Source organism: Geotrypetes seraphini, chromosome 17, assembly GCF_902459505.1.
Source record: "Geotrypetes seraphini chromosome 17, aGeoSer1.1, whole genome shotgun sequence".
NCBI lineage: Eukaryota > Metazoa > Chordata > Amphibia > Gymnophiona > Dermophiidae > Geotrypetes > Geotrypetes seraphini.
The window spans coordinates 18201299-18219379 of NC_047100.1; the positions used below are offsets into that span (position 1 = coordinate 18201299).

Below are 18081 nucleotides of genomic sequence, written 5' to 3' on the forward strand. Positions count from 1 at the left end.
GGGATGATTAACAAGACTAAGAATTTTACAGTGCCTCTGTATTGCTCCATGGTATGACCTCACTTGGAGTATTGTGTTCTATTCTGGTCTCCTTAACTCAAGAAAGATATAGCAGCACTAGAAAAGGTTCAAAGAAGAGCAACCAAGATGATAAAGGGGATGGAACTCCTCTCGTATGAGGAAAAACTAAAAAGGTTAGGACTCTTCAGTTTGGAAAAGAGACAGCAGAGGAGGAGATATGATTGAAGTCTACAAAATCCTGAGTGCAGTAGAACGGGTACAAGTGGATCGATTTTTCACTCCGTCAAAAATTACAAAGACTAGGGGATACTCACAGTTACAGGGAAATAAGTTTAAAACCAATAGGAGGAAATATTTTTTCACTCAGAGAATAGTTAAGCTCTGGAACGCATTGCCAGAGGTTGTGGTAAGAGCAGATAGTATAGCTGGTTTTAAGAAAGGTTTGGCCAATTTCCTGGAGGAAAAGTCCATTGTCTGTTATTGAGAAAGATATGGTTCAAGCCTCTACTTGCCCTTGGTCGGTAGCATGGAATGTTGCTACTCTTTGGGTTTTGGCCAGGTACTAGTGACCTGGATTAGCCATCGTGAGAAAGGGCTACTGGGCTTGATAAACCTTTGGTCTGACCCAGTAAGGCTATTCTTATGTTCTTATGTACTTTAAGAAGCCATGTTGGTCTAGTGGCCTCTTTGGGGAAAGGAACGAAGCCTACTCATTTCTGCCCAGTGCTGCTGCTCAGTTGAAATGACTGCCAAGACTAAGGTTATCAGATGTCTGGAAAACCTAGACATGTCCTCTTTTTAGAAGACTGTCCGGTGTCCCGGACAGACTTTCTAAAACCCATCAGTTTGCTGGGTTTTGGAAAGCCCCGGTCACATCTGGAGTGCATCTGAGTACGCCCAGATGATGTCGCACACATCCGCGGAGTTTGTCGGGGAAGATGAGAGGAGGTTTGTGGGGACAGGGTTGGAAGCGGAACAGGGCAGAGATGAAGGTAGAACTGGGAGGGACCAATGTAGAATGGGGAGGGGCCAGAGGCAGAACAGGGTGGAGCCATACGTCTGGATTTTTGTGGTCCAAAAAACGGTAACCCTAAACAAGATTGCCATGGGAGGTTCCGGTAGCCATCTTGAGACTGGAACCAATATAAGCAAGAGTGACTCAAGATTGCTTCTGTTTATGTCAGTTCTAATCTCACAATGCCTCCAGCAGCAGTGGTGGCAGCCATTTCAACTGAGCAGGAACGAGTGGGCTTCATTCCTGCTCAAAAGAGTCCATTAGACTACTAGGGCTTCTTAAGATAGGCTTGGAAAGGACCTACAAGTGGTCAGGTAGGTGGGGGGGAGGGAAGAGTTTTGGTGTCAGCCAAAAATGCACTGGCATTTTTTGGACGAACTCTGAATCTAGATTTTGGGCCAGTTTCAAATTTGAAACCAAAACTGAAATTAGGATGACCTCTACTCTTCACCCTTTGACATGCTCCCTAAACAAAAATTACAAAAATATATTTAGCGTACAGAACAAGCACATGCAAAAACTAGCATGTGACACTTTAGCGTGTCCTGCATTAGTCCGTTTTTGCTGCATTAGGTGCAAATTATCACCTACTGAAGCTTAATAAAAGGACCCCTTAATTAATAGTGTGCTCCATATTCAGACCTTGATTTTTATATGTCCAGATATGAAAATACCCCCACCCCCACCTTTTTTTTTGTTTTTTGTATAAAGCCATGGTAGCGGCTGCTGTGCAGTAAATGCTCAAATGTCCATTAAATCCCTACAGGCATCGGACCGATTACCACAGCAGCAGCCGCTACTGCAGCTTTGTAAAAGTGAAGCATTCTTTTTTTTTCTGATCTGAGTCGTTTCTAAAGATAACATGGTTTTGAAACATACGTGAAACTAGTAGAATCATAAAATAAAGCAAAAATACCAGGGCTTAATTTCTGGGGGAACATTCTGGAATGCAATCCCACTATTTTTTTTGCAGACTCCAGACTTCTGCTCTGTTTCAGGCCCTCCCTTCCAGGAAGTGTGCATGAGAGGAAAGAGGACGTGGTGAGCCTGGAGCAGAGCAAAGAGCAGTCAGTCAGCTCCCAAAACAAGCCCCTTCTCTCTTGCTGCTCCTATCCCACTCTCCCGGCTCCACAGTTCTACTTTCTCTTTGTCTTCTATTTAAGTACTGAAAATGCCACATAAAGGCACAACTAGAGCTAAATTGTCCATTCCGTTTCAGGATATTTTAATCTTAAACAACAACGGCCTCTTTTGAACCATTATGCAAAATCCCCAAATGCTGTGACATTATACTCATGTGCTAAAATTTACAGGGGAATTCATCCACTGTGTTAGCATGCGTTAATCGCATTAGTGTATGCTAACAATTAGCGTGTGGCAAACACGTTGGCTTTTAAGGCCCGTTTTCACTTTCTCCAGACAAAAGCATACTTAATGTTAATTGCATTTTTTAAAAATATAAAACAGGGACTAATTGTTTCACTCTCCAGGGAAGAAGCACAATGATTTTAAAGGGCCTTACCACTACTACTACCCGCCTTACCTGCTAGGTTTCTGAAACTTCTAGGCCAGTCTCTAAGATAGGTACGTGAGAAAAGCCACGTGACAACCAGTGTGAACAAAACAAGAACAAAACGGATAACACCTAGGACAAAAGAGTGAGAACTTAGCCACCAGACAAACAAGCTGGCGATAAACTAGAAATGGACACTACAAAACATAAAGGAATATTTGAGTCTAGTTGCAGTAGTTAGAGCAGATATTAAGTGGCAATTTGTCGTTAAGTAGGACTGGATATCCAGAGAAGGTCCGTTAAGCAGGGTTTAAGTGAGCAGAAGCCCTTCCTGCCTACTTAAAACCCACTAAGGAGGGAATTCATCAAGGGGCACTGACCGATCTAGCACAGGCTAAGCAAGTTAATGCACACTTATGATTAGCACAGCACACTTCCCCCTCCCCATTCGCGGTTCCTGCACTCGCAGTTTCATATAATCGCGATTTTTTTTCTGGGGAGGGGGAAAATAAAAAGAAACAGTCTTCATGTACAAAAAAATCCATCATTTTTTTCCTCCCTGCCGCCTTCCCGGCCTTACCTGGTGGTCTAGAGGGCTTTCGGGGCAGGAGCGATCCTACGCTCCTGCCCCGTGCGGATCGCCCATGAGGAAATGGCTGCTGGGAGTTCCCGTAGTCTCTCGAGACTACGTCGGGAACTCCCTACAGCCATTTCCTGATGGCGATCTGCACGGGGCAGGAGCGTAGGAAGATCGCTCCTGCCCCGAAAGCCCTCTAGACCACTAGGTAAGGCTGGGAAGGTGGCAGGGAGGTGGGGGTGGGTCAGAGCCGGATAATCGCGGTTTTTCGGCATTCGCGGTCCGTATCCCCCGCGAATGACGAGGGAGAAGTGTATGCTAAATGCTAAGACACCCGTTATATTCCTTTGGATGCCTTAGCTCTTAAGGGCAAATTCTATAAGAAGCATCTAAAAGCTTCACTGGCTACTGAAGTTTCAAGTTTAAGTTTCAAGTTTATTTACAATTTGATTAATCGCCTATTCCAAATTCTAAGCGATGTACAAATCATCAAAATACATAGTTAAAATATACATAAAATAAACATACATAACTAACAAAGGACTAAGTTTGCAAAACATAATTTAAAAAAAAACCTCATTTACGAACACAATGAAACAATAGGTAAGGCAAGGAAAGAAATACAATCTAAGTAATATAGGAGTCAACAATTAGAGGTTAAGCAGAACAGGAAGGGAAAGACAAAACTGAATTGAAGGTTTAAAAATAAACAGAAGAGCAGTAGGCAAATCAATTAAATATTGAATGCATCTTTAAAAAGAAAACTCTTAAGTTTGCTAGGGTGTTATTTAATAACTATGATGAATTTAGGAAACACCTAAAGACATACCTGTTCTTGAAATACCTAAGTAGCGGATCTGCACAATCTCTCCCATCACAACTGTTCCCTTAAACTGTTAGCCACTGTTCTTCAACTATGTAAGTTTGACTCAGTTTGTAGCATCTTTCTAATCATTGTAAACCGCATAGAACTTCACGGTCCTGCGGTACATAAACTGTTATTATTATTTAAATTTGGATGCGTTTATTTAAAAGTTTTATTTGGCTTAGCGCCGGCTTACCTTGTTTCTCATTTTAATTTTTTTGAAAATAAATAAAACTTTTTGAACTTAAAAAAAAAAAAAATATTCGTAGATCTGATTGGTTTTATTTTCCTTCATCAAATGCATGTGGTTACAAAAAATTTTTGGATAGGACCTTAGCATTCCAAGCAGGATTAATGAATTCATGTTTGAATCTTCTCGTTTCTCCATTTCTGACTTACTATCCATTTCGAAAAGATCTTAAAACCCACTTATTTAAACAATATAATACACATTATTGATTTTTATATTATCATGTAGTTATAATGTACTTTTTATCTTTTTATCCATACTTATTTTAGTGTATATTGCGTTTTCCTTATTCATTAGTTTTAATGCTTTTATTAGTTACTTAGAATTTTATTATGTATGATGTTATTATTATATTGTATGCCGAGTACCTATTGTGTAAACTGCTATGAACTGCTAATTAGACGGTATATAAAAATAAATTATTATTATTATTACTGGCTGCTGTTTAGTGAATCACGCTGAGCGTCGCCTATTTTGGAGGCGCCCAAAAGTTAGGCCAGCTCTGGACATGACTAAAAGGTAAGCAGCCATGCGAGCTTAAGAGCAGCGATTCTGTAACAAGGTGCCTAGCAGGAAGCCACGCCCCCACACCTATCAAAGCGCCTACTTTTTTGAAGGCCACCTAAATTTTTAGAGGCGCCTTGTTACAGAATCACTCTTTCTTGGCAGGTGCCTAACTTTCAATTATTGGCAATTAAAAAACTTAATTGGTCTTGCTATTTAATTAAGTTAGGCGAGTAACTAGTTAGGTGCCCAAAAACCAAAAATAAGAACGTATAAAACAATAAACTTAGAATTCTCATAAAAATAAGAACACTACAGATTAACAGAATTCAACTTGTTAATTCATTAATAATTGTGGTCAGTGACAAGCACCAGTGAACCTCGCTGACAAGTTGGTATTACCTTATATCATAGCACAACGCCCTCCCTGCCTCCTCAGAATGAAAGTCTAAATAATTGCTCAAAGAAAAAAAGATTTTAACAGTCACTTATCTTAGCAGTTCTTTATCGCCATCAAGAGGATGTTGTAGGGTGCTGCGGCACGATCCAGCTGCCAGCAGCTGAAACCCAAACATGGACATCAAAATGTTCCCAATCCCGTGTGTAAAACCACACACACAAAAAAAAAAAAAAATCCAAGGGATAAACCCAAACTTCAAAAGAACAAGCGCAAAACTCAATCCATGAAATCAAAAAGTAAATAATCCGTCACTAGAAAATCTTCCATACGCTCCACTTCCCCGCTAGTTACAGAATTTGGGCCTTAGTGTGCACGACATCAGTTGGCATGCTCTAAATTTCTTAGTAAGCACAAAGTCACCGAAAAAGGAGCAATGTCGAAGATACCGAAAACACAAAGGGCTCCTTTTACGCACGCACATTTTTAGCCCGCGCTAGCCGAAAAACTCAAGAGGAGCCAGCTCAAGAGGAGGCGGTAGCGGCTTGCGCAGCTGGCAAATTAGCACGCACTATTACATGGCGTGAAACCGCCAACACGGCTTAGTGAAAGCCCAAAAGTGGAACCCTAATTTCTGGAGATAACAGGAAACTAATATAAAAATGTTTAGTTCACAAATTCCATATAATAAAATAAAAACGAAAGCATATTGAGTACAAAATGTCTGTGTTTTAAAATACCACAGTAGTTGCATCATGTATTGAATGCTTAGAGTGAGACCCTGGACCCTTTTTTACATGGGCCGTGTTTCGACCATACTTTGCCTTCCTCAGGGGTCCTTAAACAGGAGAAAAATGAATAAATGAATTGTGTGGTGACATGAATAAAAGATGAAAGAATAAATATTAAAAATGAGAATGGATAAATGTAAGTAAATGATGTGCATGAATGTATGATGGCATACCAAGGTGGTATCTTATATTTAGTTTCAGGTTTATTAAAAATGTTTTCTCTCACGCCTTGTGGAATACCTTCAGGGCGGCTTAACACTATGAAAGCAGTAACGACAAAAAGCAACTTAGAGGGTCAAAGGGGAGAACTACAAAAGCGCAAAAGGCAAAGAGGGTGGGGAAAATGCTCAAGGAATATTTTTCTGTTTTCACAGATGCCAACAGCGCAGTATATATATTTATTGCTTAGTGATAATAGTTATAGAAGAATAAAGTTATTATTATGATTATTATTAGTCGGAACTATTGTGGTAACGAGTTCCACAGCTTTGGACCATTGACCGAGAAAAATCACATAGATTCCGTACAAACGTAAGGAAGTTCTTCTTCACACAGAGAGTGGTAGAGAGCTGGAACGCCCTTCCGGAGGCTTTTATAGGGGAAAACACCCTCCAAGGATTCAAGACAAAGTTAGACAAGTTTCTGTTGAACAAGAACGTGCGCTGGTAGGGCTGGTCTCGGTTAGGGTGCTGGTCTTAGACCAGAGGGCCGCCGCGTGAGCAGACTGCTGGACGTGATGGACCACTGGTCTGACCCAGCAGTGGCAATTCTTATGTTCTTATGCTTGTGTACAGTTTCTCTAAGCAATAGAGATATTTATTTGCCGGTCTTAACTGTCTTGTGGAAGCTAGCTATCCTCTTCATAACCCCTCATTTATTGAATTACCTGTAAACCGTGCCGAGCTCTATCTTTATGGAGATGATGTGGTACACAAACTTAAGGTTTAGTTTAGTTAGTATAAAGGCTTAACAAGCGCATAAGATATGGTGGCTCTTCTGTAATTAGAACCTTGAAGGTTACTAGAAGTAATTTATATGTCATAGGACGTTTGACTGGAAGCCAGTGGGCTTCTTTCATGAGCGGAGTTATATGGTCAAATTTTGGGAGGTTGTCTATTAGTCTAATGGCCATATTTTGCAATCTATGGCTATCCTTTTGACATAATCCCGCATAAAGTGAAAAGTCGAGGTGTTGAATGACAAGCGAGTGGACCGATATATTTAGCGCTTCTGGAAAACAGTAAGGAACGTATCGATCGGATCTGGCCCAGTTTACAAAACGAATGCTTAACCACTTTAGATGTTTGTACGCGATGCGCGTAGTGAAGTGAGGAGCACAGGGAGAGGGGTGTCATGATTGAGACATTTAAGTACGTCACAGGTCGTGTCGAGGTGGAAAACGACATATTCTTTCCTAAGGGACCTTCAGTCACAAGGGGGCACCCGCTCAAACTCAGAGGAGGGAGATTTGGTGGTGACACCAGGAAGTATTTCTTTACAGAAAGGGTGGTGGATCACTGGAACAAACTACCGGTGCAGGTGATCAAGGCCACTAGCGTGCTCGACTTTAAGAATAAATGGGACATCCACGTCGGATCTCTACGTGGGTCGAGCAGCACTCTGACTTAATGGGGTGGGACAGTAGAGTGGGAAGACTTGATGGGCTATAGCCCTTTTCTGCCGTCATCTTTCTATGTTTCTATGATCTAAATTCTAAATCTTGAAGAAATTAAAAAATAAGAAAACGAGTGAATTAAATAGATTTGATACAGAAGGACTGTGAAAGAATGGATCTGAACAGTGGTAAGGGGTTTTATGAATACCAAAGTAAATGAAATAATAAGGTGCATTCAATACATGATGCAACTGCCATTATATTTTTAACACAGGCATTTGCTTTTGCTTTTATTTTATTACACGGAATTTGTGAAATTGCGAAATATTTTCTGTATCTCCGTGTTCTAAATTTGTTAGCACCTCTTGATGAATTCCCTCCTAATTGTCTGCCCATTAGATTGCAAGCCATCTGGGGAAGGAAAATGCCTCCTTCACATGAAATTTAACTCATTTTGGGGCCCTTTTACAAAAGCTGCGTATTATTGCATGCTCCGGTGTCCAGTGGTAAAACGTGTGCACATGCAAAAAAAAAAAAAAAAAATTACTTTTGTGGAAGGGGATGACTCTGACGTCGAGACGTAGGCGTTGGTGCATACTAATGGATTAGCACGGGTCCCTTACTGCCTACAAAATAGGAGACAGTAGGGGCTCACGTGATAATTTTTTTAATGGCTATGTGCTAATAGCCATTAGGTTATAAGTGGTGTATAAATAAATAAAATGAATTTTTAAAAAATGGAAAAATCGGCCATTTTCTGGCTCCCAGAAAAGTGGCCTTAGTTTGTGGGAAAGACCTGCGTAAGGGGTACGCTATCTGCTACGGTTTAGTAAGAGCACCTCCTTGAATTTAACCGTTGCAAAACAAGTACTATAGTGCAAAAGGCATTAAAAGCTTAGGGGTCCTTTTACAAAGGAATTTAGGAAACGCCTAAAAACATACCTGTTCCAGAAATACCTACAATTGACCCGTTCTCCCCTCTCCCTCCCCCCTCCTTATTCCACCTGAATTTACAGCACTGCTATATATATAATCTGTTATCTTCATCTTATCGTAATTTTACGTTGCTATTTATTCCTAACAGGTCCCTATGGGACATTATCTATTAAAATGTACATCTTATAATTTTGCTCAGCAAATTGTATTTATATACTATTGCCTCTTAAGGTCTCCGCTCTCTGTATTTCCTCTGAATATCTGCTTATTGTATTTCGCTGAATGTCCAGCTCTCTTGATTGTAAACCGCCTAGAAGTCGCAAGATTGTGGCGGTATAGAAGAATAAAGTTATTATTATTATTTAGCGTGCATTGTGACAAACCAAGCACCTGTACTAGTTTTGCACCTAAAACTGTTAATAGGATCCTGTGCAGAAGAGCTGACCAGATCAGTTCTAGTGAGCAACTTGAGTCTGACCCCCACTGCTATTATAGCCTATACAAGGGAGGTCAGACTCAACTTGCTCACTAGAACTGATCTGGTCAGCTCTTCTGCACAGGATCCTATTAACAGTTTTAGGTGCAAAACGGGACTCTTCCTTTCAGCCGCCACGGATCTCCCTATCGCTGTCCGGGCATCCCAAGTACTGCACACGCTGAAAACTCAAACTCCGCTCCCTGCTCCCAACCTCCTCTTTCCCTATTCTCCCTATTCTGTCTTCCCGCCCGCCAAATTCACTAAACAAAAAAAAAAACCCCTCCCCTTCCCAACCTTTCTAATTCCACCCTAATTTTCCCTCCATCCGATCAGCTAACCTCATTTTCCAATCTCCTCCCTCTTCTTATCCCTCCACCAATCCTAGCCTTTCCTACCTCAGCTTCGTGCCTTCCTGCCCCTCCTCCGGGCTGTCCTTCGCCCAATGTTATCTGCCCCCCCAGCCAAACCTGGGTGGCTCCCTTTATCGATTACTTTTGTCTTCCTCCAAGATAAAGAATTGTTACACCTTCTTTATTTCAGGGTTAAAGATGGCATATGGGAAATGCGGCCATTTTATTGCTTTGCTAAAAGGAGTCTCCATGTGTGGGAACCACCGTGCCAAAAATAGCACGAGCCATCTTTTAGCATATTTTAATAAAAGAGCCCCTAAGTGTTTCATTCTCCCAGCCATATTTCCTTATATTTGACAATACTTATGTGTACAAACTGATACTCTGACCTGCAGATGACCAGAGAGGGGGGCTCGGACAGTGACTAGCCGGATGGCAGAGGCCACGTTGTTATGAATTTTGAACAAAAGATTAGCTGCACATGTTGTAGTGGTTTGAGAATTCTTAGAAGTGTCCATTGCACAAATCTCTTACCTGCCGTTCGCATTATCAGTCTCGTTTAGCGGATCAAAGTTCTTGGTTTATCCTGTTTAAAGTCATAAGAATTGCTCATCGTTAATGTTTAAGGATCACATAGAAGACCAGTCTAAAGATGTTAAAAGAGGGTTGAAGCTTTGAACATTGGCACTACGACTCACAAATTCCAAACTTGTGCAAATTCAACCCCTCTTTAGGTTTCTGTGTAATTACAGTGAGCAGGATTTAGTATATGTACCAAATACCAGTTCTCGTTAAGCTGAGCAACAGTCCTCCACCTACAATCCTGCCTGTGGGGTTGGGGGGTGGGAAAGGGTGCTTTTGGCACAAGCCGTGAAGGCGTATAAGATTGGTCCCCACCTAGACTTGTAGATAGGTGGACTACAAATAATTTTAAATAAATAATTAAAAATAAGCTCAAATTTTCAATAGCAAGGGAGAGGCAAGCTCTGCTGGACTCCAGGGAACCTGCCTAGCAATTGAAAATACACTACTGAAGCAGTGCCCCCCACTGGCCACCATGTAGTTGGAGGACTCCTGCTCAGCTTGGAGGGAACAGTGGTACCAAGGGTATTCTTTACAGATAGTTTATAGTTTATTTAGGACTTGCTATACCGGCATGGCTAACTGGCAGATCTCAGAGGTTATAGCCTAAAAATAAAAGAAGGGAAAAGAACTACAATATCATTGATAGGAAAGAGTACAACAGTTGTATCCAAGAGCATTCACACCTGCAGAGAATAGAGAGGAAGGGAATGGTACCAGAAGAGCAGAAGGAGGAAAGTAGTAAGGGGGAGGGCAAAATAGGAAACAAGGAAAGCTAGAGAGAACAGCAGAATAGCAGCGGCCATCCTAGACACCAACAGCTTTTGTAGGACCGAAAGCTTGGGTAAATAACCAAGACTTTATGGCAGCTTTGAATATCCTGAATGAGGGAGGAAGTTCCACAAAAATGGCGAAGCAAAGAAAAAAGCAGATTTTGTTCCAGGGAGTAGAACTAAAGCAATGAAACCCCAGCATAACTCTCTACTAACAAACCCAAATACAGAGATACTCGTATGTTGCTTAATTTTTCACTTTATTATTTTGATTTTGCACTTATACACTGAAGGGTCCGGGGATGTTTTACAACTTGTTACTCGTTTGAGTAAGTGAGAATCAACAACAGGGGTTCCTGGGCAAGGAAGACTGAGGACCCTCTATTTTTTTTTTTTTTGTTGTTGTTTGTTCATTTGTTCATTTTTCTATACTGTTCTCCCTGGAGAGCTCAGAGCAGTTTACATGAATTTTTTCAGGTTCTCAAGCATTTTTCCCTGTGTGTCCCGGTGGGCTCAAAATCTATGTAATGTACCTGGGGCAATGGGGGGATTAAGTGACTTGCCCAGGGTCACAAGGAGCAGCGTGGGTTTGAACCCACAACCTCAGGGTGCTGAGGCTGTAGCTTTAACCACTCTAGAAATCAAAATGTAGTAAAGGTGAGCCAAGCATAGGTCAGTCAAGCCATTGTGACATCACTGATGAGGTTGGCTCTTAGGCATTGGTGGACTGAGGCATTATGATGTCACAAAACCAGCTCTAGTTATAAGAGGCTGAAACATTTCATACTATTTTATTCAATTTTCTATTCCGTTCGCCCAGGGGAGCTCAAAATGGTTTATATGAATTTATTCAGGTACGTGAGCATTTTTCTCTGTCTGTCCTGGCAGATTCACCATGTACCTGAGCAATGGGGGGATTAAGTGACTTGCCCAGAGTCACAAGGAGTAGCGTGCCTTTGAACTCACAGCACATTTATATTTAAAAATTGGATGTTATAGTACTTTGAGCAACTGCATTTAGATCTCCGTAGCCTCTAACTTTGAAAGATTTTTCAATATATTCCCAGTATAACCAACATTGTCAACAAGGATTCAGTTTTCTGCTCAACCAATAGGTAATAGAACGCTGCACTGGATATGATTGCAAGTGGGAATAAAAATAAAATATCGATTTAGGGGGAAATTTTCACACTTTTGGTAGCGTGGTCTCTGTTGTGATTCTCAAGGCAATTCCTTAGCATAACCATTCTTCAAGGAATTGCCTTGAGAATCACAGCAAAGACTAAGCTACCTTTTCAGCTGATTAAATAATCTTTCTTGCCAGTTCCCTGATGCAGGAACGAAACGGACTTCGTCCATTGGAACCCTCGATCAAGATAAGTTTTGTTAGTACACTTCTCCCTCCGTATTTGCGGTTTCAGCAATCACGGCTTCGATTATTCGTGGTTTTTAGCTTGCTGGCTCCTCCCCCCAAATTATATAATAATAATAATAATAATAACAGTTTATATACCGCAATACCGTTAAGTTCTATGCGGTTTACAGAAGATTAGTGGGGTACAAGTTGAGTTGACGTATAAATTGAGTTAACTTAAGGGATGTGGGAATAATGGGGAGAAAGGGCAAGAGAGGGGAAGGAGGGAAGTGGGTCAGCTGTCTAGGTATTTCAGGAATAGGTGAATTTTGAGGCGTTTCCTGAATACCTCATAAGTGGTGGGCAATAGGAGTTGTTCTAGGTCTTTACCCCATAGAGCAGCCTGATGTGAGAGAATTATATCAGCTTGCATAGAGAAATTGCTGATTCCCAGCACTTTCTTCACCAAGTTTTGTCTCTCCTTCAGGAACAGGCCAGGTCTCTCACCATGTTATTCGCGGTTTCACCATATTTACGATGTTTTTTTTTTATTATTATTATTTTTTAATAAATTTATTAATTGTTACAACATATAACAAATTCAGGTAATATAAACAATTGTAAAGGAAATAAATCAAAATTTGAAGTACTAATTATCAAGCCCACATTATTAAGGGCTGGCTATTCCTGCCTAGTCTCTATATCAAAACAGGAAATAAAAACAACAGTATACTAATACACTCTAGAATCAGGCAAATAATTATCATTTCATTCCATCTCAGCCTCTGCATTAGTTACAGGCAATATGTCCAATTTAGGTTTATCTAAAAGAAAGTTTTCTAAATGAGCTGGATCAAGATATGTCTCCAAGCATTTACATGGGAACTTAAGAAAAAATGAAGCACCCCCACCCAAGGCTCTAGCCTTGTGTTGCAGAAATTGCTTCCTCCTGTATTGCATCTGTTTAGAGACATCTGGAAAAATATTTATCTGTTGACCACAGAACAGGGCATTTTTTGTTTAGATTTTACGATGTTTTTTAATAGAAAACAGTGAATAACATATGAAAAAGTTATTCACGGTTTTTCTGTATTCGCGGGTCTGTTAATCCCCCTAGCACAGCGAATACGGAGGGAGAAGTATATAGGAGCAATATAAAATAAGTTGACTGTGGAATGCAGCTAATTTAAGAGATTTTGATGCCATTTAAACATATGGTATGATTGGGTGGTGAGGCGAAATTCTTGGGGTTTGCTGTGTTTTGAAAATACAATTGATGAAGAATATTAGATTCATATGAAGTGGCTTCAGAAGTTTCAATAGAGGAGTGATCTTTTTTTCTTGCTATGTACTGTATGTCAATCAAGAGCCAAATGCCACAGAATCGTATTATGCCATACATGTTCATGCTGTAATGCAAGACAAACAATATATGTTTTAAATATACTCCACTCAATTGGAGAAGTGCGTATACCATTCATGCATCATTATACAATCTCTTTATTACTCAGGAAAAAAGGCCTCAGAATTGGAGCCAACGCGCCGTCCTATCATAGACCTGAATAGTCAGCATAGTCTTTTTGCTCCGTGCTCCAGTCATCGGCCAAAAAACCTCATTTATTTACTGCTTTTTTAAATCTTTTTATTTAAAATTTCGTTTAGTAACCAGCTGTCAATCTTTTTCAAATCAATGGATAGGTGCATTTCTGGAAAATTTTGAAAAATATTGAATGATGTTGAAGATACTTTAAAATATAGATTAAGTAATAAAATATAAGGAAGAATGCACGAATATAAGGAAGAATACACAAAAAACCCACACTAAATTTTAAATAAAAAGATTTTAAAAAAGCAGTAAATAAATAAATCGGTTTTTTTGGCCGATGACTGGAGCACGGAGCAAAAAGCCTACACTGACTATCCCAGTCTATGATAGGACTGCGCGTAGGCTCCAATTCTGAGGCCTTTTTTCCTGAGTAATAAAGAGATTGTATAATGGTGCATGAGTGGTATACGCACTTCTCCGAATGAGTGGAGTATAGCATATTGTGTTAACGTAAACATTATAGCCAGATATCACAACTCTAACTTACATAGTATCTCAGGTGTATGATTTATAATAAAACACTTGCCAAAGAGCTCACTCTGTAATGCACTTACCCAGAGGTTTGAGTATAAATTTCATTTCATACATACTTAATCATAAAATCAGAATCAAACAATACAGAACCACCAGCCACAAAATATAGGCGCTTCGTACAAGCAACACCTACGATAGCATGAAAACCAAAGCTAGGGGGTCGGTATAAGCAACTGAGTTCTCAACATCCTACACCTCTCTGCCTGACAAAAAATCCTGAAGCAACTGACATTTATAAACAGAAAAGTCATTTTGGCATCAAATTGTAGCTCTCCCGTCACCTCCAGTGCAGGCCTCCCGGATGCCTGGCACGGTCTGGTAACTGCAGGTCTAAGCTTCTTCAGTAACCAGCTGCTGGGTCCTAAGAGTTAACCAGAAACATCCAGGGCAGAGCCTACTAAGAGGCACATGGTTGTCTCTGTACCTGCAATCTGTATTCACTGCTCCTAGTCTAACCTGAACCCCCCCCCCCCCCTTGGCTCCTCTCTGAGACAAAGTACAGTACTTCCTTTCCCCAGGTAATCGGGATCGGTGCCTTACCTGTGTAACCAGGAACAGCGAGAAAGAGGACAGGGAGGGAGACACCACAGGCAACTCTAAAGTTCCATCCAGGGGTGTCAACTCAGACTCACCTCTCCCTGCAGCTGCACAGGTGACACGGCTGCCATGGTGACCTTGGGAGGTGTCTGACCAGACCAGTTCAACTAGAAACCTGTGCTCCACCTCTCACAACCCCCTTAATGTGCTGTTTTCCTACAACCTGCTCACTGCTATAAGGCTCCTCCTACCCCTACTTTCAAGCAGCCAACTGAAGTTGGCCTAGATTCTTTACACGTGTACACATCCTGCATAAAAAAAAAAATTCCAACATCCTTGTAAGAAAGCAATGCAAACAAGACCTTTCATAAAAGCATGCACTTGAGAGTAGGAAAGCAATTAAATAAGCGTTATCGCCTGTTAACCAAAAATTCAAGGTCTGATATTCAGTGGAATGCATTTATCTGGAACAGTGGTTCTCAACCGGTGGGAGGGAGTGGACATCCTTCCCGCCAGCCGACTTTGTGGGGGCAATTGGGGGTTGCAGTGGGCCAACATCGCAGGATTTTTCCCGCCCCCCCCCCCCCACCCGGGCACGGCTGCTCAGCTGATTGAGGCAGAGAAATTTCCTTGCCGCGATCAGCTCAGCGGCCGTGTCTATTAACAAAAATAAAATTCCGTAAAGATGATAAAAAATTTTAAAATTTAGTGAGAGGTAAGGTGGGTTCAAGCCAGTGACGTAAAAAGGAGCAGGTGAAAGGAATCTTTTTCCTAATACCACCAGATCCACCCAAAAATCAAAACTATCCTTCCCCTCATTAAAAGGCATTTCCCTTGCAGGAAAACTAGGGACCTCCCTCCCCTTCAGAATCACCGAGCTCTGGAACAACCTTACACTTTGGAATCTGAGCTCCCTTCAACTTTTCCGTAAACATCTGAAAACTTGGCCGTTCTCAAAAATGTAATACTTCCTCCCTGTCTGGTATACTAAGCCCCTCTAAACATTCTTTATTCTAAGGCCTATAACCCTTCATTGGAGTTCCTTTTCTATCCCAGCTCCTGTAAACTGTGCCGAGCTCTACGATTGTGGAGAGGATGCGATATACAAACCTAAGGTTTAGTTTAGTTTTATAAGAGAACCCAAAGTGGGTAAACAGCTCCTCATTCTGAGGCTTGTAACCCTTGTATAAGAAATACATTCAGTTTCATTTTCTTTTACTAGTGGTTGGTTGCATATGATTTAACAATCGGGTAACCACATGTTTTTGGGTGTGTATTTGAAATGTAGGCCAGTATTTTGGTATTTTGCTGGCCTACATTTCGGGCATCTAATGCAGCCCTAGAGAGTTGCCTAGGGCTGTTTAAGCTTGCCCAAGGTCCCTTCTGTGCGCAACCACGCCCATGCCCAGCCTTGGGGGAGCATAAGTGTCCCGACGTATCTCCCCGTACCTACAGTGTAGGTGGCCTGATTCAAAGGGGGGGGGGGGTTTATTAAAGAAAACATGCATCTCAATTGGCTGGTTAGACAGCAGTAGGACACCTACAATCGGGACACCATTTATAGAATCTGCCCCTTGGCCTTTATCTGCCTTCGCTAAAGTTAAAAAGGAATAGATTCCGTACAAACGTAAGGAAGTTCTTCTTCACCCAGTGAGTGGTAGAATTCTGGAATGCTCTTCCAGAGGCTGTTATAGGGGAAAACACCCTTCAGGGGTTCAAGAAAAGGTTGGATAAGTTCCTGCTGGAACAGAACACACGCAGGTAAGGCCAGACTCAAATAGGGCACTGGTCTTTGACCTAGGGGCCGCCGCGTGAGCGGACTGCTGGGCACGATAGACCACTGGTCTGACCCAGCAGCGGCAAATCTTATGCTCCCACTCTCCTCGTCTTGTAATGTCCTCTTGCAATTTTGCACAATCCTTTTGTGAGTTAACAACTTTGAATAACGATGTGTCGACGGCAAATTTGATCACCTCCCTTGTTACAGTATTTCTAGTTCAGTTATAAATATGTTAAAAGGCAGATCCCTGGGGAAACCCCACTATGTACATGTACGAAGTGCAATGATGTCAGAAGCAGAGGCGTCCTTAGCTCCGTGTACAGAGCATACTGTTTGAGATGGAGTAAAATTGCGTATGTTGCTGTATTCAGGGCTAGAGGGGTCAGAAATAGAAACATTTGAGGTTTGAGCTTTGCATTTTCTTTTGCTGATTACAATTCTGTAAAAGGCGGCTGGAGAAGATGGAAAGAACAGAGAACAAAGGAGAGAGAGCCAGGGTAACCAGGCAGAAGAAAGGGCGATAGAGAAGAGCTAGGCCTCAGCAATCATGAGACCCTCCCTCCCACAGACAGGCCACGCGAGTGTACATTTTGAACAAAGGCAACATCGGAGGCTGTTCTAGAAAGACATTGGATGTGTACCTACTAGTCGCGCACACGGGTGATTTTATCTTTGTACGAAGAAAGAGCGAAACGGGTCCAGCCACAGCTCATGGGCATGCCCTACCAAGGTTGCCAGAGTTGCTCAGCAGCCTGCATTTCCTTGGCAACGGATTGTTCCAGAATGCAGCTGGAGGAGCCTGGAAAATGAACCCAACCGCCTGTTTCCAGACACCTCAAAGGCCGCCGGTAATCTTTGTCCCAATGTGCAAAGTACTGAAATAGCCCCTATATGAACTCTGAAGTGCCCCCCCCCCCCCCATTAGAGGTGGCACCGGTGTTCCCTTTAAACTGGCGTGAGCAGGATCCTCAAGACGTGCCCGAGAGTTGGTCTTGTTGAACTTAATTTTGTTTTCTATTCCGTCCTCCCCACAGAGCTCGGATCAGATTATGGGCTAACGTACAAAATATACAGTTAACAGATTACAATTTGCCATAGGTACAATACAAGTTATTTCCAGTTCAAGTTTTTATCCTAACTCGACAGATATAATAATAATAACAGTTTATATACCGCAGGACCATGAAGTTCTATGCGGTTTACAATGATTAAAAGGAAAAAAAAACGATACAAATTGAGTAGATTAGTGACTAATAGTTCTAGAGATCAGTTGTTGTGGGAGAGATTTTGCAGATCAGCTACCTAGGTACTTCAAGAACAGGTATGTTTTTAGGTGTTTTCTAAATTCCACATAGTTATTTGCATGCATAAGTAATTTTTCCAGGTCTTCGTCCCATAATGCTGCTTGATAAGACAGAAGATATTGACGGTGTCTTTTAAATTTACATCCTCTAACCGGTGGAGAGACAAACTTCAGGTATGAGCTTAAGAACATAAGAACATAAGCAGTGCCTCCGCCGGGTCAGACCATAGGTCCATCCTGCCCAGCAGTCCGCTCCCGCGGCGGCCCAAACAGGTCACGACCTGTCCAAATCACCAGAAG

General features: G+C 41.6%; 2 protein-coding genes across 17 annotated transcripts in view; one reads left to right on the plus strand and one right to left on the minus strand.

The window, feature by feature from the left end:
* The window catches only part of FAM3D (FAM3 metabolism regulating signaling molecule D), a 50039-nt gene extending 35137 nt beyond the window's left edge, over window positions 1-14902 (minus strand). For 2 of the 5 annotated variants that reach the window (XM_033925970.1, XM_033925972.1), the window contains exons 1-3: window positions 14702-14902; window positions 9847-9898; window positions 2580-2681 (exon numbers count right to left, since the gene is read on the minus strand). In XM_033925970.1, coding sequence (XP_033781861.1) covers window positions 2580-2681; window positions 9847-9859 — 115 coding nt within the window. In that variant the 5' untranslated portion in view covers window positions 9860-9898; window positions 14702-14902. The remainder of the gene's footprint in view (window positions 1-2579; window positions 2682-9846; window positions 9899-14701) is intronic. The other 3 variants (XM_033925971.1, XM_033925973.1, XM_033925974.1) reach the window with 3 other exon arrangements.
* LOC117351126 overlaps window positions 1-18081 on the plus strand; it is a 690625-nt gene that overhangs the window by 242921 nt on the left and 429623 nt on the right. The gene's annotated exons all lie outside the window — the stretch shown is intronic.